Raw genomic sequence first — 24,372 nt, forward strand, 5'->3', positions numbered from 1 at the left:
CATGATGATTTGTGTTCATTGTGAGCTCCAGGTTCCTGAGTCGCCCTCTAGAGAACGGGAGAGGGAACATCTGCTGTCCAGCATGTCTGTCCCAGGAGACAGCTCCATAATGTACAGCAGACCCGGTTCTAGTTTGTTGCGGTACAGATCTGGTTCTGGCCCAGTTCTATTTGTGTGGTTTTCTGCCATTCTAATCCTTCCGGTTCTTCAGCTGGTAACTGATCCCAGAGCAGCTCTGATCCATAATCTGCTCCAATCTGTTAATCCGTTGTCCTCTGGGTCGGTTCTGCTCAGCTCCACTCAGTCTGCGCCGACCTGCAGGGATGGAAGCCGCAGCTCCAGAGGAGTTCCTGGTTCTGCCGTGGCCCGGCGGCGGGTCGGACCCAGGGCCCGGAGGCATCCTGCTGACGTGTGGAGCCGCAGTGGGAGTCACTCTGATCTGTAAGAACATTTTACCCGACCGGAACCGAGACTAGAAAGAACCGGATCTCCAGTTTATAAACGATACATTAATTATTAATAAGAATTATTTTTTATCTCGTTTAGATAAAAAGCTTCGTAGGTTTTCCTCCCTGAAGTTTTGATGAATCATGTTTTCACATCTTACAGTAGAATCTGAAAAGTGTGGCATGGATTTGTATATAGACCATCCCATAATATCAGGCTGGTTCTCCAGTCAGCATGATGCTGCCACTACCTGCAGGCATGTTGAGATGATTTCTCCCTTAAAGCGTTTTTCCACCAGCCTTTCTAACCGGTGGGTCTCATATCGGTCCGGTCTGGTCCGGTCTCATATCGGTCCGGTCTCATATCGGTCCGGTCTTGTATCGGTCCGGTCTCATATCGGTCCGGTCTCATATCGGTCCGGTCTTGTATCGGTCCGGTCTCATATCGGTCCGGTCTGGTCCGATCCGGTCTCGTATTGGTCCGGTCTCATATTGGTCCGGTCTCATATCGGTCCGGTCCGGTCTCATATCGGTCCGGTCCGGTCTCATATTGGTCCGGTCTCATATCGGTCCGGTCTCGTATCGGTCCGGTCTCATATCGGTCCGGTCTCGTATCGGTCCGGTCTCATATCGGTCCGGTCCGGTCTCATATCGGTCCGGTCCGGTCTCATATTGGTCCGGTCTCATATCGGTCCGGTCCGGTCTCATATCGGTCCGGTCTCATATTGGTCCGGTCTCATATCAGTCCGGTCTCGTATCGGTCCGGTCTCGTATCGGTCCGGTCTCATATCGGTCCGGTCTCATATCGGTCCGGTCCGGTCTCATATCGGTCCGGTCCGGTCTCATATTGGTCCGGTCTCATATCGGTCCGGTCCGGTCTCATATCGGTCCGGTCTCATATCGGTCCGGTCCGGTCTCATATCGGTCCGGTCTCATATCGGTCCGGTCCGGTCTCATATCGGTCCGGTCTCATATCGGTCCGGTCTCGTATTGGTCCGGTCGGGTCTCGTATCGGTCCGGTCTCATATCGGTCCGGTCTCGTATTGGTCCGGTCGGGTCTCGTATCGGTCCGGTCTCATATCGGTCCGGTCTCGTATCGGTCCGGTCTCATATCGGTCCGGTCCGGTCTCATATCGGTCCGGTCTCGTATTGGTCCGGTCGGGTCTCGTATCGGTCCGGTCTCATATCGGTCCGGTCCGGTCTCATATCGGTCCGGTCTCGTATTGGTCCGGTCGGGTCTCATATCGGTCCGGTCTCATATCGGTCCGGTCCGGTCTCATATCGGTCCGGTCTCATATCGGTCCGGTCCGGTCTCATATCGGTCCGGTCTCATATCGGTCCGGTCCGGGTTGTTGTCGGCGGGTCGTCTGCAGCAGCTGCTGAGTTTGATTCTCTGCTGCAGCACCTCAGCGAAGGAGAACCTCCAGGTTCTGGTTCTGATGATGTTTCATTTAGTTTAAATTCTTTGCTGGCCCAAACAGGATGATAAAGACTCTGATCAGTTAATTATTTTGCTATCAATGTTAATATAAAGATTTCCCAGCAAAGCAGGAGGGTCAGAGGTCATCTGGAGACACAGAGCTAACGCTATTAGCCCAGGAGGTGCTGTAGTTCTGCCTGAGCTCCAGCAGGGGGAGCAGCGCTGCTGTGAAGCTGCTTGGAGCCAAACTTTACCTGTTTACCACAGGAACATCAACCTCTGCCCCCTGGTGGCCTGAAGAGGAATCATTTCTACGAGATGTGAAGCGCAGTTCCCAGATCCAGCTGTTCCAGCTGTTCTTCACGGCCTCACCTGTCTGTCCGTCTCCAGGTGTGGTGGTGCTCAGGAAGTGGATCGCAGGTGGAGTGTGCCGTTGTTCGGTCCGGTTGGATGGGAAAACGGTTCTGGTGACCGGAGCGAACACGGGCATCGGGAAGGAGACCTGCAGAGACCTGGCAGGGAGAGGTGAGACGGCTGCTGCTCACCTGGTGGAAAGGTGTGCTCCGGTTCAACCTGGCTGCTACCAAGGGAGGTTCTGACGGGTCCAGAACCCAAACGCTGTTTATGGGAACATTAATGTAACTAACCGTATCATACTGGTGACGACATGGTTCTGCCCAACGCTGTCTCAGTGCTGCCCTCTCAGTGCTGAACTGTGGTACTGCAGGCGAGTCTTCCTGTTGGGGACGGTTCCAGTTCTCATCTGATAACTGGGAAAACGTTCAATACCCCAAAAACTCAGGATGTTTGAGGAAACCGATCTGTCCACAAACTCACTTCCACACGATTCCTAATCGACTCGTGTTGCATTAAAACTCAGCTTGAAAGCAGGTCAACACATGGATGGACCTCCTGGCTGATTCCTACCAGGAAGTGCTGGTGGTTTTGGAGCATTCTGATTGGCTGACAGGATTTAGCACTGCCTCCTAAGTGGCAGATTGGTTCATGCTGATCAAAGCTTTCCTGAAACTAACCCTTTGTGTGTGGTGGATTTATCTGTCTTTAGAGAGACGTGGCTACGTGTGGACACAGCGCCACCCTGTGGAGTCAGGAGGAACCCCAACAAAGAACCATGTCGCTACATTTGTCCCTAGTTGGTTTTTTGGTAAAAAGGGTCTGAAAAGTTAGTAAGTTTTCAACAGGACTATCTTGACCACAGCCCTGCTCATCCCCACCTGTAGCCACGCCCCTCTGTCTCTTGGCTCCGCCCACTTTGGTGGCAGTTTTACTGTCAGAGGCGGAGTTTCCCTTTCAAAAGGGTTTAAAGTTCTGACCGGTTGCTGTTGGACTCTGGTCCCCAGTCCATCAGCAGCAGGGATGAGGCAGAGACCCTGAAGCTGGGAGGAGCTTCCTCCATCATCCAGGAGGATATCAGAGCTAATCCGCTCCGCTGGGCTCATCTCCTGGGCATAATAGCTGTCAGGTAAACCCATCATCAGCTCCTGAGCAGCAGGTGTGGCCTCTCCAGGAGCCCGGGTGGTGATGGCCTGCAGGGACCTGAGCCGGGCCGAGCGGGCAGCGGACGAGATCCGGCAGTCTACCGGAAACGGGAACGTGGTGATCAGACACCTGGACCTGGCCTCCGTCTACTCCGTCTCACAGTTCGCCAAGGACTTCCTGGACAGTGAGGACAGACTGGACATCCTGGTCAACAATGCAGGCGAGCTCACCTGTCCCGTCTGGGTCCTTGTCTGTCTCTGTGCTCACCTGTCTACATCCTGCAGGTGTGATGATGTGCCCTAAATGGATCACAGAAGATGGCTTTGAGACTCAGATAGCTGTCAATCACCTGGGTCACTTCCTGTTGACCAATCTGCTGCTGCCTTTGCTGAAGAGCTCCACCCCCAGCCGTGTGATCAACGTGTCATCTATTGCCCACCGGGGAGGTGTGACCTCTGACCTCAGCATCTGAACGTGTGTGATCCCTGCAGATGGCTGAAGGCTGTTCTGTTCCCAGGTCAGATCAACTTTGACGACTTGTTCTTCGGCCGGCGGCCGTACAGCGCGCTGGAGAGCTACCGGCAGAGCAAGCTGGCCAACGTCCTCTTCACCCGAGAGCTGGCTCGACGTCTCAGAGGTTCACACAAACACTACAGCAACCTTCGAGCCAGAGGTGAGAGCAGCTCACCTCTGGCTCGAAGGCAAGAGAAGAAGTCCAGTCCTTTAACTAGACCCTGAGAAGACCAACCATCTGCATGACAATCGCCACCCTCCACCCCAACTGATTCCCTCCCCCCATCCACCCCGTTGCCTTCATGAACACTGAAGATGACGTCATCAGCACTGTGCTGTGATTGGTTCCTAACTGTATCCTCACTTGTTCCACAGGTTCTGGCGTGTCAGCCTTCTGTCTTCATCCCGGGGTGATCCGGACTGAGCTGGGGCGCCATGTAGAGGGCTGGTTCCCCCTGCTGGGGGCGCTGCTGAGGCTTCCTGCCCTGCTGCTAATGAAGACTCCCTGGGAGGGCAGCCAGACCAGCGTGTTCTGTGCCGTGACGCCGGGCCTGGAGGAACTTTCAGGCCGATACTTCAGGTAGGAGGCGGGGCTTAGATTCAGCACCAAGGCGTTCGGTTTTACCTGGTCAGATGGACTTTCGACTGTTTTGTGGAAGTTTTACCCTGGTGGACCGAGTGACATCCAGAACCTTCTGTGTCCACAGTGACTGTGCAGAGAAGGAGGCGGCGCCGGAGGGACAGGACGATGAGGCAGCCTGGAGGCTGTGGGAGGAGAGCGCCCGATTGGTCAGACTGACGGACACCTGCTGACCTGCTGGCTGACACAGGAAGAGACGACAGCAGTGCCCCTCTGCACAGAGCGAGGAAGAACATTCCCTTCAGGTCCAAACAGGACCGGTGCTTAAGTGGTCCGGTCCAACCCAGGAAACAAACGTTCCCCTAGTCTGGTACCAAGTTGAACCCGAGGTCGTTGAACCGGCCCCGACCGGTTGACAGAAAGAAACCAGCTTGACTCTGAAGCTTCCTTGTCCAGCTTGTTGTATCATCCAAATTGCTTCCTCCAGGACTGACGGCCCGTTCACCCCAGAACCGCCTGGTACCTTCAAACGGAACGGATCCCTTCTGGTGTCTGAACCTTTGAACTCTGGTCCAGCTGAAAACTCTATAGTACACCTGGACAGCTGGACAGGAAGTGCTGTCTGCTTCATCAACGTAGGTGGTAAAACGTGTAACCATAGCAACATGTGGCATCCTGTGTGCAGACCACTGGTTGGCCGGTTCCACGGTGCCGGACATCTTCATGGTCCCTCCAGAACCTCCCCTTTCATGTTTCTTTGATTTTCTGTCTGTTTCTCCCTCGATGTGTCTGAAACAGGAAGTCTTTACTGAGCATGCTCCAACTGTTGGTTGGTAATAAAGATGTTTATTACCAGATGTTTCACAGCTGGTCAGTCCAACTCCTTCATGTTTGATTCAAATCTGTCAGGTTCTAAGACATCACACCTGGTTCTACCGTCTTCGAGTTCAGACCAGAACTTCAGAACCTCTGGTTGGTTTAAGTGGGAAATAATCTTCCAGGAAAGAATCCGGACTCCAGGGGGCGCTGTTACACACCCGAACCGGACTCTAGGTGGTGATGCATTCTCCCACTGAGCCTGGTTCTGGTTCTGCTGGAGGTTTCTCCTTGTTCAAGTGGAGTTTTCCTCTCCACTGTCGCCTGATGCATGTTCAGGGGGAGGTTAGCCAGTGATGCAGAGGGTTTCAGTTTTAGAGTGTGAGCCGTCTGGTCGGACCGTCGCAGGTGGAGGTGAGGTCTGTCCCTAAAGGGTTAATCAAATCAGAAGCAGCTGGTTCACCTCTAACTTCAGTTTCTGTTCTCTGATTGGTCGGATCAACATTTCCCTCCAGACTGAATCAACAACTGGACATCATGACAATGTGGGTTCTGGATCCCATCAGAACATCTGTGAGCTCATTAACACTCCAGAACCAGTGAGAGAACCTGGTACCGGCTGGAACTGCAGAGGTTCTGGTCCGGAAAACGGGTCAGGTTGGTTCTGATGGAGCAGAAATCAAATATCCTCCAGAACCAACAGGAAGTGGAGGAGATTCAGGCTGGACCTCTGGTTCTGATCAGGGCCGAACCTCTGGTTCTGGACCTCTGGTTCTGATGAGCAGGACGGTGGTCTATCCTGACGGGTCAGACTGGACCTACAGGATAGCTGCAGAGCCGGGCCGACCCTGAAACCGACTCGCATCAGTTGGGAGCCGTCCAACATCTGTCAGCTTCCAGAGCAGAACCGGGATCTGAGCAGGTTTCCCCCAGTGTATCATGAGCCTGGCGGCCCGCCATGCTTTACTAGCCCCACCGCCAGGCTAACCGTTACTGTTTACGTTTCTAGAGCCGAGCTGCAAGCGTCTCTGTTGCTCTTAGCATTTCACTAGCAGAGCAGATTTATTCCTAAAGGATATGTTTATAATAGACAGGTTTATAATAGATATGTTTATAATAGATATGTTTATAGTAGATAGGTTTATAGTTTATGCATTTAAACCCCACCAATCACACAGCTGGCGCCTCCTTTCACTCAAACTGGACGCAGGCTGACCTGTATGGATATTTACATCAACCTAGTGTGAGGAATTATGATCCTATGGAGAACTCTAGGTAAGAGTGTAAAACCCGCCGCGTTAGCTCTGGTTGCAGCTCAATGTGAACCGCAGGAATAACTTGTAGTGAATTCAGAGGTCGCGTTGTGGTGAGAATGATTTATCTTTGTGAACGAACAATTACATGCAGCGTTTACATCTCAACATGCCGCCCAGCGTGTGGCTCTGTGTCCGTCTTCCCTGTAAAGTTTATGTCTGTGGTCGGAGCGTAAGTGGAGAACGAGCAGCGCTAACCTCATCATGCAGGTTCAGCACGGTGAGGAGCTTCAGCCTCTCCGGTCTGTAACGCATCGCGCTGATTTTATATTATTTTTAGTATTTTTCCGGTTACACGATGCATCAAACCATATCAAATGCGTCGTCTACTTAGAGTTGATGCGCGTGGAGATCTGAGAAACTCGTCCATAAACTCGACCAATCAGAATAGTTTCTGTGACGATTATTAAAACCTCAACAGACACGAAATGTTAGAGCTGCTAAAGCCACATTAGCAGCTCTGAATTAAATCTCCCGTTTGTTGCGTAACAAAACAATCTAACTATGAATATTATTTGAAGTTTTACAAAGTAAACCAGCCAGCTCCTTAAAATGTTGGATCTAAATGTTAAACAATTTAAAATCATTTATGTATGCCTAAACAACTGAATAAACTTTAACAGCATTGATTCAATAAACAAATGTTACATTTATGGATCTGTTTTAAAATATTAGAGTTTATGGGGCCCTGAAGCCCTGATGGAGCTGCTGACTTAATGTGGATTAAACAGAAGAGCAAATCTGTTGTTTTTAGGCTAATTGTGGGTTTAAATTTCACTGGAGATGTTTTCCTGTAGGTAATACTTTTACATTTCCTGTCAACTGAACATCTTTTAATACAAAAACCCGGTGGACCGCCTCGACGCCCCGACCACCGGGCTCAGCAGGTTTTCTGGAGGAATCCCTGCTGAGGAAACATCTGCTGCTGGACAGAACCAGGGGTCCAGTTGAGTTCCATCTGAATCGGACCAGAACCGCCATCTGGTCATGGTCCAGATCTCAGAACCTCCAGCTGATGCCTTCATCCTGGACCTGATGCCAGAGCGGCTCCAAACTGAGGCGGGACCGGCCTCAGGTTCCGGGTAATCCGGTTCCGCTGTGCGCCAGCGGGGGGCGCTGTGATGCTGCCGAGGAGCCGCTGAGCCAGCGGGGAGTCCACAGGAGGAGGAGGAGGAGGAGGAGTAATCGGACACCGACCCCCGGAGCTGCTGCTGGCTGCTCAGAGTGAAGCGGAGCCCGGCGGCGGCGGGTCGGTCAGTCTGTCAACCCCGCGGACAGCGAGCGGAGGAGCGGCGGAGCAGAGTGGGAGTCTCCGGTCTCCCTGCGGAACTTTCCCCGGCTTCAGCGCTCTCCCATCGGCGGCTGCCGCTCCGCAGCGCTGCGTGGACGAATAACGGAGTTGTGTGAAAGTGGGAGAAGTCGCGTTTCCGGCATCCTGACAGCCCCCACGATGAAGAAGAACAGCTCCGGGAAACGGGTGAGTCCTAACGGAACCGGTACTGGATGCTTTTTACCGTTAAACCGAATCTGGAGGAACAAAAGCCCCAGGATTAGGTTGAGCTTTTATTCTGAAGGCCATAAAAGCCGCTATTTGCTGCAGACTCTGTTTCCGACTTTCAGAAGAAAGGTATGGTTTGTTATTGTGCAGTTTAAAGCGGTCCGGTTCTGCTAGGTTTGGTGTACAGACTTTAAAAAGTTATTAAAAACAAATAAAACTCGTAAGCAGAGAGGGGCGATGCGTTCAGGTGTAAACAGATGTGTCAGTAAATCAGGAAGCTGAGAGGGGAACCCAGAGCAGAGTGACAGTTAATCTGCCAACAGCTTAAAAGCTCACATTACACACATCCACAGGGTCAGATAACTAACATTTGACACCTGAACGCACCACAGACCCGTTGGAATAAACAACCAGGGTCCTGAACGCATCATGGAGTGATAGGAATTAACAATCAGGACCTTGAACGCATCACAGACTAGTTAGAATAAATGATTGGTAGCCTGAAAGCAGCCAGGAGGACCCTGAACGCACCACCTGTCAGATCTCTGTCTTCTGCTGATAGGCTCATGTTCTAATCAGAACCACGCAGGTCAGAGGTCAGCTTCCTGTTTCCTGTTTCAGGGTCCGGCAGAACCCGGCCAGCAGAACCCAGCACCGGACAAAACGGGCTGGATCAGGAAGTTCTGTGGGAAGGGGATCTTCAGGGAGATCTGGAAGAACCGCTTCGTGGTTCTGAAAGGAGACCAGCTGTTCATCTGTGAGAAGGAGGTGAGTCAGGGGCGGGGCTTATAGCGGGGCGGGCGGGGCTTAGAGAGGCGGGGCTTAGAGCGGAGCGGGCGGGGCTTATGTCACGAGAGGCGGGGCTTAGAGCGGAGCGGGCGGGGCTTATGTCACGAGAGGCGGGGCTTAGAGCGGAGCGGGCGGGGCTTAGAGTGGTGGCTGGGGCGTCATGACCTTTGAACTGGACTCTGGACACTTTCTGCATGTTTCAGTCTGAAGAACATTCAGAACCTCAGAGTTCTACTGGACCCGGCAGAAGCTGGTGTTCCTCTGGGTTCTGGTTCTGTTCCATCCGGTTCCCCTCCACTTCCTGCTGCTGACAGGAATCCGGTTTCAGTCTGAGAGGAACACAGAAAGATCCGGTTTCACTGTCGAGCTGGACCCGCTTCACAGAACCAGAGATTAGAACCTCCTGGTCTCACTGCAGTGAGTTAGAACCCAAAGCGTCTGGTTCTGTTGGTTCTGACGGTTCTCCTCCTAAGCCAGACCCAGACTGCAGGGAACTGCAGAACAGAGCTGGTTCTGCTGCTGTGATGCGTTCAGGTTCCTCTTCCTGTCGGCACCATATTAGGCCTGGTGTGTTGGTTCAGAGCGTTGCCACGGCGACCAGCCTCTTCCTGTTTGCGGCGCCCGTCTTCCTGTCCGATCAGAAATAACTTGATCAGAACCACAGAGGAACCAAAACCAAGCCGGACCTTCAGAACCTTTTGACCCGATTCACTGCTAGTCAGAACCTTCAGAGGTCCAAACCGGGAGGAAAGTTTTCCCAGTTCCCATTTCAGTAAGTGGGAAGCGGATCAACAGAACCGTTCAGGTGGTTCTGACCCGGTTTCAGATCAGCCGGTCTGTGTTTCTTCTAGTGAGGGGGGGCTGCTGGTTTCCACGGTAACCACAGTAAGACCCCTAGCTCCAGAGGTAACCGATGGCAACCAGCTGGCCCTCGGCGATGAAGCGGGTCGGTCCGACTCGGTTCTGGATTTCAATTTGTTTCTCAAATCAGTTCATCACAGATTTGCAAACAATCCGAGGAGATCGGCGCATGAGGTCATCTGAGGTCACTCAGGGTCACCTGGGGTCACCTGAGGTCACCTGGGGTCACTCAGGTCAGAAGGAGCTGACTCATGTCTTTGTCTAAAATCATAAGAACTTCAGAAAGTTCTGGATCCGTGTGGTTCCACCAGGCGGTTCTGGTTCCGGACCAGAAGCGTCCTGCTGGACAGCCAGACGTTGGAGGTCAGCGCGGCTCATTATGTAACCGAACTCAGAGAGTATTGATTATCAATCGATGATGCAACATCGGCGGGAACAAACGCCCCGGGACGCAGACAGGCTCAGAGCAGAGCAGAGGTTCTGGTTCTGGTTCTGATCAGCCCGGCTGAAAACAGTCCAGCAGTGAAACTACTCTTACAAGAACCTTTTTTCCAGAAAACGTTACTCAATGTAACCTGATGGTGTTGAACATCAACACCGTCAGAAGCTGCAGGCTGCTAGTGAACAGCTAGTGAACAGCTAGTGAACAGCTAGTGAACAGCTAGTGAACAGCTAGGTGAACAGCTAGTGAGCAGCTAGTGAACAACTAGTGAACAGCTAGTGAACAGCTAGTGAACAGCTAGTGAACAGCTAGTGAACAGCTAGTGAACAGCTAGTGAACAGCTAGTGAACAGCTAGTGAACAGCTAGGTGAACAGCTAGTGAACAGCTAGTGAACAACTAGTGAACAGCTAGTGAACAGCTAGTGAACAACTAGTGAACAACTAGTGAACAGCTAGTGAACAGCTAGTGAACAGCTAGTGAACAGCTAGGTGAACAGCTAGTGAGCAGCTAGTGAACAACTAGTGAACAGCTAGTGAACAGCTAGTGAACAACTAGTGAACAACTAGTGAACAGCTAGTGAACAGCTAGTGAACAGCTAGTGAACAACTAGTGAACAGCTAGTGAACAGCTAGTGAACAGCTAGTGAACAGCTAGGTGAACAGCTAGTGAGCAGCTAGTGAACAACTAGTGAACAGCTAGTGAACAGCTAGTGAACAACTAGTGAACAACTAGTGAACAGCTAGTGAACAGCTAGTGAACAACTAGTGAACAGCTAGTGAACAGCTAGTGAACAGCTAGGTGAACAGCTAGTGAGCAGCTAGTGAACAACTAGTGAACAGCTAGTGAACAGCTAGTGAACAGCTAGTGAACAACTAGTGAACAGCTAGGTGAACAGCTAGTGAACAGCTAGTGAACAGCTAGTGAACAGCTAGTGAACAGCTAGTGGTCTTAGCTAGTCATCTTTCAGCTAACCTTACCTGCATCAAGCAGCTTTACTCAACTAATTCAGTTAGTTTGGGGGGAAACTGCAAAGTTTTTTGCGTTTTGCTGGTTTGCTGCCATGATTCTGCTGCAGCAGCAGCAGCAGCAGCAGCAGCTGCTGGGCTCCTTTGCTGCCACACAGGTGCAAACCCAGCTAGCGTCTTAGCGCTCCTGCTGCTGGGGGCCATGGCTGACTCTGGGTGGCCAATGCCCCCCGATACCTGAACCTGCTGGTTTTGCTCGGCAGCCGGGTCGAGCCAGAGCCCAGTGGAACCAGCAGGGGGCGTGGCCTCCCTCCCAGGAAGTCTCAGCTTAAGGCTGCTCAATAATGGATGCCGTTTCCATGGAGACAGACGGACTGAGATGAAGCTGCAGGTGATCAGAGTGAGGACTGGGTTTGGTTCTGACCCGGTAAAGGTTCTGGAGGTTCCAGAGCGGTTCTGGTTCTGCAGCGGCCCAGCAGGTCCACGTCACCACCTGCCACCACCGTACCTCACAGTTACCATGACAACCAGCCTCACCTGGCCAGATCAAACCGTCGCCCATCCTGGTGACCGAAGGGAACCTGATGTTGATCCTCCAAGCTCCGCCTCCTCAGTCAGTTACCGGTACTTCCTGTGTGTGTCCAGGTGAAGGAACTGGGCCGGGCCGATGAAGTTCTGGACCTGTCCGACTACGAACGCTGCGAAGAGATCAGGAAGAACAAGAGCCGCAGCAAGAAGAACCACAGCAAGTTCAGACTGCAGCGCTGCAGCTCACCGGGCAACACGGTACACACCTGGACACACCTGGACACAGGTTACACACCTGGACACACCTGGACACAGGTTACACACCTGGACACACCTGGACACAGGTTACACACCTGGACACAGGTTACACACCTGGACACAGGTTACACACCTGGACACAGGTTACACACCTGGACACAGGTTACACACCTGGACACAGGTTACACACCTGGACACAGGTTACACACCTGGACACAGGTTACACACCTGGACACACCTAGAGACAGGTTACACACCTGGACACAGGTTACACACCTGGACACAGGTTACACACCTGGACACAGGTTACACACCTGGACACAGGTTACACACCTGGACACACCTGGACACACCTAGAGACAGGTTACACACCTGGACACAGGTTACACACCTGGACACAGGTTACACACCTGGACACACCTGGACACAGGTTACACACCTGGACACACCTGGACACACCTAGAGACAGGTTACACACCTAGACACAGGTTACACACCTGGACACAGGTTACACACCTGGACACACCTAGAGACAGGTTATACACCTGGACACACCTGGACACAGGTTACACACCTGGACACAGGTTACACACCTGGACACACCTGGACACAGGTTACACACCTGGACACAGGTTACACACCTGGACACAGGTTACACACCTGGACACACCTGGACACAGGTTACACACCTGGACACACCTAGAGACAGGTTACACACCTGGACACACCTGGACACAGGTTACACACCTAGAGACAGGTTACACACCTGGACACAGGTTACACACCTAGAGACAGGTTACACACCTGGACACAGGTTACACACCTGGACACAGGTTACACACCTGGACACACCTGGACACAGGTTACACACCTGGACACAGGTTACACACCTGGACACAGGTTACACACCTGGACACAGGTACACACCTAGAGACAGGTTACACACCTGGACACAGGTTACACACCTGGGGTTACACACCTGGACACAGGTTACACACCTAGAGACAGGTTACACACCTGGACACAGGTTACACACCTGGACACAGGTTACACACCTGGACACAGGTTACACACCTGGACACACCTGGACACAGGTTACACACCTGGACACACCTAGAGACAGGTTACACACCTGGACACAGGTTACACACCTCATTTATTGTGCAGCGCTGGTTGCATCAGCAGTTAGCATTAGAAGTAAGTCACCTGCACGGCGCTGCGTCCATCATGACATCATTCAGGTGGGTGGGGTCAAACCAGGTGAAGCAGCTTCAGCTGGACTGACAACAGACAGAAACGTTTTGAGACACTAACAGCTCATCATCATCATCATCATCATCATCATTATGAAAAAAATGGCCGTCAATAATTGACTTATCGTCATCATTAGCAACATTAACACTGGTGCTCACCTGTGGACAGTAGCCCCGCCCCCTGACCAGGTGCCTCCTGTGCTGCAGGTGCCCAACCAGGTGTTCCTGGCCGTCAGCCCGGAGGAGAAGGACTCCTGGATCAACGTCCTGAACACAGCCATCACCAGAGCCAAGAACCGGATCCTGGATGAGGTACCAGCAGAACCAGAACAGAACCGCCTTCCATTTGGCCCGGTTTGACCTGAGCCTCGGGTTCTGCTCCTCTAGGTGACGGTGGACGACTCCCAGCTGTCTCACCTGACCAGAGACCGAGTGAAGATCCCTCATAACCGCCGGCTGCCCACCAGAGGCCACCTGCTGGCTGTGGTCAGTATGACGCCTTCCTTTAGGTCCCACTTCCGTCCAGAACCCAGAACATCCGGCCCGAACCAGCACCAACGCAGCACTAAAGTCCTGCTGGTTCTGGATCAGACCGATTCTGTGGGCGGCCATTTTTAAAACCACAGAGTCAAAATGAACAGCAACTAAATATTTCCTTAGAAAACTAACATCTTGTTAGCATGCTAACTGATGAGCTAACTGTTTAGTTAGAAAAACAATATTTAGCGAGCAAAGCTAAATATTTTATTAAATTAATAAATTAGCTAGCAGGTTATTACCGGTTGCTAGGTAACCGTTGAGTTTGAACCGGGTGAAGAACCGCAGCTCCGCGTCAGGATGGCGCCCCCTAGGGCCCGGATGGAGCTCCTGTCTCAGGGTCCGGATGTCTGGGCTCATCGGTTCCTCAGAACCAGCTGTGACCCGTTTCCTGTGTGTCCGCCAGGCGTCCACCTCCTCCTCGGACGGGATGCTGACCCTTGACCTCATCCAGGAGGAGGACTCCGCGTCTCATAAAGGCGTCGCCTCAGAACCACCGGCCCGGCCCGGTCCGGACTGTCCCAGGTCCCAGACGGACGGGTCGCTGGCGGACCGGACCGCTGAGTCGTCCTCCAAGTCCCAGAGTCTTCCCTGCGAGACGGCCGTGTGGGAGAAGACGGGTTCGGCCCAGACCCCCCAGCCGGACCGGCGGCTCGGCGCCGCGGAGAAGAACCGCTGCGCCTCCATGGACGAGATTCTGAACCCGGACGCCAAGAACCAAACCCCGACCGGAACTGGCAGAACCGCGGCACCGCTCGGCCGGCTACAGGAGCTCATTGACCAGAAGCTGGAGCGGACGGAGCGGCTACTGCTGGAGGTCCGGGCCGACGCCGAGCCGGGTGGCGCCAAGGGCGGGAAGCCGGCGCCGGACGGCCCGCGGGCCGAGGCGGAGCGGCTCCTGAAGGAGGCGGCCGCTGCCTGGACCCAGTCCCGGCAGGTTCTGGACGAGGTCCAGGAGCTGAAGGCGCTGTACCGCCAGCTGGAGCCCGGCTGCCCCAACAGCACCAAACCCAACCGTAAGAGCCTGATGTGAACCGGGCCAGACCAGAACCACAGCCCGGTTCTGGACTCTGCTGGGTCCTAAAGACTTCCCGGGTGTTCCGAAGAGCAGAACCTCAGATTCCGTTTCCCTCATCAAGCCTGTCAGAAGTTCCTGTTCTGTTGGACCTGGCCGGGTCCCTGAAGCTCCGCCCACAAACACCTGAACATCAGGTGTCTTCTCAGGTTTCTGTGGCTTCAGGAAGAACTTTGACCCGAGGTTCTGGTTGGACAGACTCCTGGGTTTGGACCCACCTAATGTTCTGCTGTAATTGAAATGCTGCTTTTTACTGGGTTTTGATCCGGTTCAGAATCTCAAACCCGGATCAGAACCAACAGACTGAAGGAAACCAGCTGATTTTTATCTGCAGGGAAAAAAGTTTCAGACGTTTTTATTACAAAGTTGATGGAAGTCGACGTCTATGCAGATGATGTGGTTCTGTTGGTTCAAGGCCCGGTTGGTGTGAGGCCCGGCTCTACCAGGAGCTGGTTCTGGTAGAGGAGGAAATGATCTGGGTCTACGGCCACATTCTAGTCCTGAGACGCGGACCAGAACCAACAGAACCTGGTTCTGGACGGAGGCAGATAAAACCGGGTCAGGGGTTCTGCCTCAGTCAGGACTGGATCAGAACAATCCTTCTTATTCAGCTCATTACTGTGACAATCTTTCAGGTATGGCTATAGCATTAGCATTAGCATTTCCCATCAGCCACTTGAATTTCAGGATGGCAGCCATTTTTCAAGATGGCTGCTGCTTTTTACACCCTTTAAACCAGTTATTGCCATAAAACGTTTCCCATTTTCATGACTCGGATGAACTTTATGTGACCTCATGTTTCGGTCGTCCGGTTCATGAAATGTTAAAGTGATAAAATGCAGCAGGGTCAGGAGCTCCACACCAGGCATCACCTGTCAGGTTTTGGACATTTTTGGCTGTCCGCTGCTACCGTACCGTCAGACGTAACTGTAACACAGGAAATTCACGGGAAAATACGGGAGAACGGCGGCGGGAAAGAGGAGAAAATATGGCAGTTTCAAAACGGGAGACTTGAAGAAGACTACAGACAACCTTTTTTTGTTTAGCAGTTTAGTAATAGAATATGCTAATTTTTTAAATTCACCTAGTGGTTTAGCATTAGTGTAGCTAAGATTCTTGTTTAGTGAATGGACCTCACCAAGCTCCGCCCAGAAACGCCCCTCGAAGGTCCCACGTGACTTCATGTCTCACAAACAAAGCCTCGCTAAGCTTAGCTTCTATGTGTAAACATGGCGTCTTTCATTTCGACTGACTCTCTGCAGAGTATTCCTGAGTCGATTAGTTTAGCATTTCTGCTGGATTTTCACAAAATATCAGCCACGACAAGGAAACCAACAAGTTCATGTCGTCTTTTTTGGACGACATCAAGATGTTTTAGCCACATGATGCCTCTAACATTGTGCAGCTAAATGCTACCAGTCGATGAGGAAAACAGCATAAATATAGCTGTGGACAAGATCACTGATGCCTGTTGTTCTTGCAAGGCTGGGTGAGTCGGGCATTCATGGTTTAGAGGGTTCGAATGTGTCTAGGACTTATACACGGTACTCAGTGCTAGCGTGGCTAACACGATTACAGTTTAGTAAAAGCTAGCGTAGCTAACACGATTACAGTTTAGTAAAAGCTAGCGTGGCTAACACGATTACAGTTTAGTAAAAGCTTAGCGTGGCTAACACGATTACAGTTTAGTAAAAGCTTAGCGTGGCTAACACGATTACAGTTTAGTAAAAGCTAGCATGGCTAACACGATTACAGTTTAGTAAAAGCTAGCATGGCTAACACGATTACAGTTTAGTAAAAGCTAGCGTGGCTAACACGATTACAGTTTAGTAAAAGCTAGCGTGGCTAACACGATTACAGTTTAGTAAAAAGCCTTTTCAGGTGAAATAAAATCTTTAATGTATGTCAGATACGGTACACATTGCATATTGATCTGTTCAGCTAACGTAAGGCTGTAACAGGCAGGCTTCAGGATGTAGAAGTTGTATCGGTACTGCCATTATGCTGTACTTGGCTAAAAGGTTTTCATAATAGATGTGTTTATTATTGACTACTTTTTCATTCACTAAACACAAAGACAGCAAAGCAATAATACTTAACCAGCAGACACTTTGTTCTTATTGATCCTACGACGGTCGTGCTCAAGCTTTGATCCAAGCAAGACTTTCCGTTTCAGAGTTTGGAAATCTGTGAATTTTAGTTCCACAAACACAATCAGGATACCTGACATCACCTGTACAGATTCCCCACTGACAGTGGAGAAACATTCTTTATCGAGTCCCGACACAAAAACTGCCGGTCTGCTAGTCCACAATGTACATTAGCTTGTATTTACTACTGTAGCTTGAGTTTATGAGACGGTCACGCACGTTGTAGCTGCGCATTGAAGCTAACATTTCGGTTAGCCCACTGCTGGCAATAACTGATTTTATTGCAACCATATACTATCCAACAACCATGACGGCCATTTTGAAACATAAGATGAAGAAAATATGATGCTAATGTCTCAAAATATGTAGGCTGTGACTTGACACCAAACACATTCATATAATTGGTGATTTTAGTACAAAAAGAAACAATGGCAGCCATCTTGAAAAATCTATTTTAAAAAATTTATTATCAAACATGGGTTAATTTATATACGATTTAACACCAAAGTATGCATCTGTGATAAATATTTTCAGTTTTAGTGAAAAAAATTCCAGCAGTGGCCATCTTGAAAGATGGCAGCCATCTTGAATGTTTCAGTGGCAGTTTTTTTTTTGTTTTGTTTTTTCGAAGAAGCAAGCCCCAGTAACATCTGTGCCAAGTTGGGTTGTAGCATCCGCATGTTACCTGCTGCTCTGCGCCGTCTCCACTGGGCGGAGAACCTGGCCGTCCAGAACCGCCCAAAGGTTCTGTTGGATCCACAGAGGGAACAGGAGGTCTATTAGAGTTTTAGCTCGTTTGGCTTTCTGCAGAACAGAACTGACCTGTTCTCTAGAAGGTTCTAGCTGGTTCTGACTTTCCCAAGCCGTTCAGAACCAGAACCTGCTGCTTCTCAGGTAGATTTAAACGGATCGGCTGGACCGCCAGGCTGAATGTGCCAACAGTTCTTTGGTTCTTTGTTCCATAAAATTCTGGTTCGATCCAGAGTGTTGGATCGGACCTCCCATGTTGTGTTTCTTCCTCAGACTGATGGTCTCTATGGAGTGGTTGGTACCGACAGATCCATTTCAGGGTTCTAACAGAACCGCTGACTCCAGCTGATGGACCGGCTGGAGAAGGTTCCTCAGGCAGGATACTCGGCTTTTCCTCCTGTCTGGTTCTGCTTCTTTGGTTCGACCCAAACTGCTCCAACAGTCATGAACCAGAACACCACCACTGGTTCTGGTTCCGTTTGGACCAGCTGGTTCTGCTCCGTATTGGTACGATGTTGGCCTGAGCTCGTGGATTTTTCGCCGTTTTCCTGCCTCAGTCGCTCATTGTCTAAATGTATTCCTGTGGCCTTAAACCCTGCAGGGGATCATGGGAGATGTAGTTCAGTTGAGCTGTGAGCCACCGGAGCAGCTGAGCGTTCTGACCTGTTAATGTGCTAAAATAAAATCTGTAAAGTGAACCTGGATGTGTGGAGTCTCACTGTGGCGCTAGCAAGGAGCTGGCTAATGCTAACAAGGAGCTGGCTAATGCTAGCAAGGAGCTGGCTAATGCTAGCAAGGAGCTGGCTAATGCTAGCAAGGAGCTGGCTAATGCTAGCAAGGAGCTGGCTAATGCTAGCAAGGAGCTGGCTAATGCTAGCAAGGAGCTGGCTAATGCTAGCAAGGAGCTGGCTAATGCTAACAAGGAGCTGGCTAATGCTAACGGCTCCCTGGATTAGCTTGATCATACTACGAAATATATAAAAGTCAAAAATAACCAATAAGCAAAGCTAAATATTTCTTAACTAGTTTGAAGTTATTTAGATGGAAAGTAAATATTTAGCTTCAAATTAAACATTTAGTTGGGAAGCTAAAAGTTTAATTTCAAGCTAAATATTTAGCTGACAAACCAAATATTTTGCTTGCTGATTAAATATTTAGGACTTTAATGGGACATTGTTTCAGGATAAAGTGAAGTAGTTCTGGTTCTGCTGTGTTGGATCAAGATTCTGTTTAATGGAGGCAGCAGAAGTTCATCAGAACCGTTTAATTACCCAGAACACGACTGGCTTGGACCGGTGTAAACCAGTAGAAACTGGGTTTGAACCAGTCTAAACCAGTTTAAGTCACACTGGGTCTGAACTGGTTCAGACTTTTAGTTCCAACCTAAACAAAGTTAAAATTTGATCCAATTCTGGCGTCTGCAGTGTGAACGCAGCCTGAGCTGCACCAGTTCAGAACTGGGTCACTTGAACTGGTTTAAACTGGTCCTGAGTTTCTCAGCTCCAGTCTGGACCCGGTGGTATTCAAACCGAATGCAAACTCCTTAATGTCCGTTTCCATGACAACGGCAACGTGAGATCACAGGAGGCAACAGGTGCGGCTGATTTGTTTGGTCAAACCGGGACAGACGCTGCGCTCTCACCAACAGCCCGGATGACCTTTGACCTCCCCACAGCACAACTCTGCCACCACCGTACCGAACTGTAATGTTCTGGATGCTCCAGATGGAACCCGACCAGAACCTTGTTCAGCGTCATGGTAACGGTGCGGCAGGCCGCTCTTAAAGGGCCGGTGTCTGAAAACTCCCTCTGTGCTTCTGTGTTCCTTAGTCTCTTTCTTCCTTATAAGGAGAACAGGAAGCTTCGTCTCCTCAGTGTGTGTGTGTGTGTGTGTGTGTGTGTGTGTGCGGTCCAACACGGAGCCGATGTGAAACCAGGAAGTCATGTGACCAGCAGGTCATGTGACCGACCCAATTTAGAAATAAACTGCCATTATTTCCTAATGATAAGCTGAAGTACCAGAACCGCCTGAAAGCCAGGTTGCCATGGCAACGCTATGGCATAGTGGCACAGAGCCGCCCTCTGCAGGTGAAACCGTGGAACTGCAGCAGTTTAATGATCAACTGGAAGGAGAACAAGTTTAACTTTAAATTATGAACGTTTAGACCAGCAACATCAAACTGGGTCCAGTTTCTGGGTCAGAACCAATAGAAGTGGATTTTAATGACTGAACGGCTAACGGCGCTAGCTGTCCTCAGGGTTTACCACAACACTACTGGAAAGTTGAGTAGAAGGAGGAAAGGTGAACTCCTGTGGTCTAGTCGCCATGGCAACAGGTCAGAACCGGGTTCTGGTTCTGATGGATGAGAAGCTTCATGCTGGTCTGGTTTCAGTGGTTTTATTCAAAAACTCTCTGCGGTTACAGCGCCACCATCAGGTCAAGACAGGAATAAAAAAATAAAATTGGGTCACAGAAGTCGAGACGACACCAGAACCTACAGGACCGCCACGTCTATGTACACGGGGAGGGGCGGGGCTGGGGGCGGGGCCAACAGGAACAGTCCAATAGAGTCCCAGAGAGGCGTCCAATCAGAGCGCAGCGCTGCAGGAGGCGCTGAGCATCATGGGTAATGGAGTCTCCCACTGGAAGGTCAGGCTGACAGAACCGGGCCACTGGAGCAGAACCGGTCCTGGTTCTGGTCCAGATCAGAACCAGGACTGGGTCAGAACCTGTGATGGTTCTGGTTCTGTTCATGATTAAAACTGGAGGATCTTCATCATCATCATCATTATCATCCAGACAGCTTCCCGTCTGGTTACCATGGTAACAGGGCTTCCTGCTCGTCTGCGTCTCCGAGGCCACGCCCAGCAGGGGGAGGGGGGAGGGGGGGTCAGCAGGTAAGGGTCGGGGCCAGGTGTGTCCTCTACTCGTCATCGTCATCATCACCTTCATCGTCTGCGTCCCTCTTCCTCTTCTCACCCTGAGCCGGAGCATCATCATCCTCTGAGGAAGAAACCACAGCGCTCAGACGGAGAGGCTGAGCAGAACCAGAACCAGAACCGGAACCGGAACCAGAACAGACATCTTTACTTCAGACCCACCTCCATCTTCCTCCTCCTCCTCATCATCTTCCTCTTCCTCCACATAGTCTCCATCATCTTCCTCGTCCTGAAAGACAAGCAGTGTTGGCTGCAGCGCCCCCTGCTGGTGGCTGTGAGGTCACAGACTCACCTGGATTCCCTCCTTCATCAGGTAGGACAGCCCCACCTCAGAACCTTCCTCCTCATCCTCATCCTCATCCTCGTCTCCAGGCGGCCCGGCTTCATCATCCTCATCTGGGTCAGAGCAGCGCGGCGTCACACACGGAACCAGAAGCACCGGACTGACCGGACCGGAACCAAAACTCACCGTTGGACTCGGGCACCTCGTTGTCGTCCGGGTCGAAGCCGTCCAGGTAGACGACCTGCGGCAGCAGGCGGAACACGGCGTCGCGGTAACCATCGGCCGCCGTCACGCCGCAGCTGTACAGGTCCAAACTCTTCAGGTTCTTCAGGTTCTGCTGCAGGGAGGCAGGCCGGGTCAGCTGGGTCCAACAGAACCGCACACACTCACAGCGGCACACATGACCCCCAAACAGAACCCGGCCAGAACTTTACTGTAAGCATCTGAAGCCGGGTCAGAACCTACCAGCGGCTGCAGGCTGCTCAGCTCCTTGATGTGGTTGCCGCTCAGGTTCAGGTAGCTCAGGTTGGGGCATTTCTCCGCCAGCGCGTCCAGACCTCCAGAGATGGAGTTGTCGCTCACCTCCAGCTGAAACACACAGGCCCCGTCAGAGTCCGGCTCGGAGTAGCACCGGAACCCTCCGGAACCGGACCCACCTTCCTGAGCTTGGGCAGCGCCGGCAGCTTGGCCAGCGAGCCGAGGCCGACGTTCACCATGCTGAGGACCTCCAGCGCCGAGAACTCCTCTGTCACGCCCTCCACCTCCCCGTCCGCCGAGCGGCAGCTGTCCACCACCAGCTCCCTCACCTGGGGACAGGTGGACCGGGTCAGAACCGCTGGCCGGGCCAGATCAGTCAGCAGGATCAACTAGTGCCCAACCCAAGCATCCAACATGGCTGCCAGAGGCAAAGAAAACCTGCTGATCAGTGTTTTTGTTTCTACGGCTCCACCTGATTCATCTTCTTCTCATGCTAAGGGGGCTTTTAAAGCGCTTGGATGCCATCTAGTGGTCAGAGTGTGAACTACACCTGCTGCACGGAGCCTCAAGTCAGAAAGTGGCTGATAAATAATGTTAATCCTGAGCTGGGTTGATAATAAAAATATATATTTATGCTGAATTATATATTTTAGATATGATACATTAAAGTAAATTATTTGTGATAATTCTGAAAGCCAATTCTAATTTTGGTTTGAACATTTTTGGCGACACCCAGTTCAGTGAGTGACACTGGCATTACTGAGGAATAACAACGTAATTTATGTGCATTAATTCTGAGCATCCAACTTACAATCAAATGATTACTTTAGATTCCAAGAAATATATAAATATGTTCAAATTGAATTTTAAGTTATTTTTATGTTACAAAGAGGACAAGAGTCCCCTGAGGGACTGAGCAGCAATGAAATTATGAAGTATTAAATTGTATCTGGAACATAATGATGCAAAAGCAATGGTTGTTCAAAAACATATTTTGACTCATTTTTAAAGTCTTGAGCAAAAACAGCATCAATAAAATACACATTCTGAGGCTGAGCAGCTATCCAGTGCCTGGTGTCGCTAATTAGCATCACAGTTGAATTTACATTAATGGTGGCTGCAATGTTCAACTTCATAATTATTAATTTAACATCTGACGGCAAAAACTGTTTTGTAAAATTGGACCTAAACCCAGATTGTGGTGTTAAAACAGCAGTAAATCTCGACAGTCATTTAGAGACATATCTTCATAACTCAGGGGGAAAATCTCTGATGTGGAGATGCTGATCTGAAGCAGGTAACTGTCGAATCACTCAGGTGTGAACTGGACCTGAGAACCGGGTCGCTGAAAGTCAACCAGCTTCAACGCGCTGAAGGGAAACGTTAAAGGCCAAGAATGGCAGACTGACCTGAAGTGACCGCTTCGTTCCTGGACCAGAGGGCAGAATCGGTCCAGGGTTGTAGCTTTGACCCACCAGAAAGAGATTTAAATGATGATGAACTGTCCTGATAAACTGGTGAGACTGTTTTTTCTTAGCAATGAATGAATAAAATGTGTTAAAACTGGACAGATGAGGTGAAATCTTCCCTGAAACCAGGCTGTTCGTTCATTATTGAGGCTGTTTCCCTCAGTTTAACGTCAGCTTTTAAAATAAATATATCTTAGTTTATACCAGAATCGGTTATAATTAAAAATATCTGACATTAACAGGTAAAACTATTCGCTCTGTGAAATCAGATTGTAGTTTTATTTTCTAGTTAAATGTGTTGAAAATCGAGATAAAGTTTTAAAATCCAAGCATGTTTCTGTGGGTAAAATGACTGAAGCTCGTTTTCTCCATCCATCCAGCGCCATGACCGCCGCTCCCTCCCGCTCGGACACCGACCACCAGCAGCTCTGAGGCGGTTAGAGGAGAGACAAGCAACCCGCAGCCAGGAAACACCATCTGGGTGTCTGGAAACAAACGCTCCCAGGTTTATGAGCGTTAAAATCCGCCACAATCCAACTGTTCTCCGGAGGCTGGGCTGCAGCAGCAGCATGGTGGGCGCGAACGGCGGACTAAAAGATTCAAACACCAAGACAAGCAGCTCATGGTGGATTAAAACTGGGCCGAACTGATCCGAAACACCTGGAAACACGTTTCAGCATTTTTACGACCCGAATCCAACACGAAGTTTGGGTTTACATCCAGCAAAATGTCAGTTACGGTTTTGAACATGGAGTCTGGTCTAATGCGCCATTAGTGTCAACAAAATCCAACTATTTAACTCTGAAGGTTACAATGAGAGTCGTTTCAATTCGAGCTCCTAACAGCGGCCTTTAACCGAATGCAACCGGCACTGACTAACTCCATCCAGGCTAGTTTTCTCTGAACCACCGAGCCTCGGCGCCAGCACCCCGCCCGGGGAGCTTTCAGCCGCTCGGAAACGCAACAGAATCTCGGTGGTTCGCCTGTTAGCTAGCAGCTGTCCTCGGCTCACGCGAGGCGCCCCCTCCACCGCACGAGAAGTGAGCGAAAGCATCTGCACGCGGCGGAGTCCACGGACACCGGAGCGGGAACCGCGGCGGAGACTCGAGCCTCCCTCCGAGCTCCAGGTCCGCCGCGGCGCCGGGTTTCTAACCACTACATCCGCGTTAGCAGCGGAGGAAGCGACGCCTGATTCCCGCGGAACCCTTCCATCATGTCGGGTTGCATCCTTTGGCTGCTTGTTCTGGGAATTACTAAGTAATTCACCTTTATTTTTATCACAAACCTCTGCGGGACTCCGGTTCCTCAGCTCCAGGCTGATTCTCTTCTTCATCTCCATTATGAAGGCCGAATAAAGTGGATAAAAAGTCTAACTTAGAAACGATAAACTAAAAGCAATTCAGTAAAGCTCTCCTTCCTCAGCGGCCATTAGACGACGATTAAACCTCCATGTTCGCTGCTGCCCGACCCCCACCATCAGACCACGCCTACCAGTTCATGAATATTCAT

At 50.8% G+C, this 24,372-nt stretch overlaps 3 protein-coding genes and 1 long non-coding RNA gene across 9 annotated transcripts; 2 read left to right on the forward strand and 2 right to left on the reverse strand.

Annotated features, from left to right (window-relative positions):
* Positions 1-16: 16 nt before the first annotated feature.
* On the forward strand, positions 17-5,316 carry crdhl (cone RDH-like). Of its 2 annotated transcripts, none has more exons than XM_008430613.3 (7): positions 17-441; positions 2,257-2,391; positions 3,395-3,586; positions 3,651-3,812; positions 3,884-4,039; positions 4,255-4,459; positions 4,587-5,316. In XM_008430613.3, exons 1-7 carry the CDS (start codon positions 324-326, stop codon positions 4,690-4,692), a joined length of 1,074 nt encoding a protein of 357 aa, XP_008428835.1. In that variant the 5' UTR covers positions 17-323; the 3' UTR covers positions 4,693-5,316. The 2 variants fall into 2 exon arrangements, with proteins under 2 accessions (XP_008428835.1, XP_008428837.1); XM_008430615.3 differs by having other exon boundaries at positions 3,884-4,003.
* A 2,468-nt stretch (positions 5,317-7,784) lies between these two features.
* On the forward strand, positions 7,785-18,393 carry plekho1b (pleckstrin homology domain containing, family O member 1b). Its single transcript, XM_081617010.1, has 6 exons — positions 7,785-8,065; positions 8,708-8,854; positions 11,790-11,930; positions 13,391-13,495; positions 13,571-13,669; positions 14,127-18,393. The coding sequence occupies exons 1-6, from the start codon at positions 8,039-8,041 to the stop codon at positions 14,751-14,753; spliced, it is 1,146 nt and encodes a 381-aa protein (XP_081473136.1). The 5' UTR covers positions 7,785-8,038; the 3' UTR covers positions 14,754-18,393.
* LOC103477477 (uncharacterized) lies at positions 8,903-14,158 on the reverse strand. Its single transcript, XR_014091479.1, has 5 exons — positions 13,963-14,158; positions 13,343-13,781; positions 13,137-13,210; positions 11,682-11,842; positions 8,903-9,504 (listed from the first exon to the last, which is right to left on the reverse strand). It is a non-coding gene; the product is annotated as an uncharacterized LOC103477477 (long non-coding RNA).
* A 1,683-nt stretch (positions 18,394-20,076) lies between the features above and the next one.
* On the reverse strand, positions 20,077-24,350 carry LOC103477476 (putative acidic leucine-rich nuclear phosphoprotein 32 family member C). 5 transcript variants are annotated; one of them, XM_017309359.2, is made up of 7 exons: positions 24,149-24,350; positions 21,574-21,723; positions 21,383-21,505; positions 21,104-21,251; positions 20,927-21,030; positions 20,797-20,863; positions 20,077-20,698 (listed from the first exon to the last, which is right to left on the reverse strand). In XM_017309359.2, exons 1-7 carry the CDS (start codon positions 24,200-24,202, stop codon positions 20,619-20,621), a joined length of 726 nt encoding a protein of 241 aa, XP_017164848.1. In that variant the 5' UTR covers positions 24,203-24,350; the 3' UTR covers positions 20,077-20,618. The 5 variants fall into 5 exon arrangements, with proteins under 5 accessions (XP_017164848.1, XP_081473146.1, XP_008428831.1 ...); XM_081617020.1 differs by having other exon boundaries at positions 21,104-21,278; XM_008430609.3 differs by having other exon boundaries at positions 21,104-21,254; positions 24,149-24,348.
* Positions 24,351-24,372: the final 22 nt, after the last annotated feature.

The sequence above is a fragment of the Poecilia reticulata genome, chromosome 16, assembly GCF_904066995.2.
Source record: "Poecilia reticulata chromosome 16, P_reticulata-male-v2, whole genome shotgun sequence".
In the NCBI taxonomy this organism is placed as follows: Eukaryota; Metazoa; Chordata; class Actinopteri; order Cyprinodontiformes; family Poeciliidae; genus Poecilia; species Poecilia reticulata.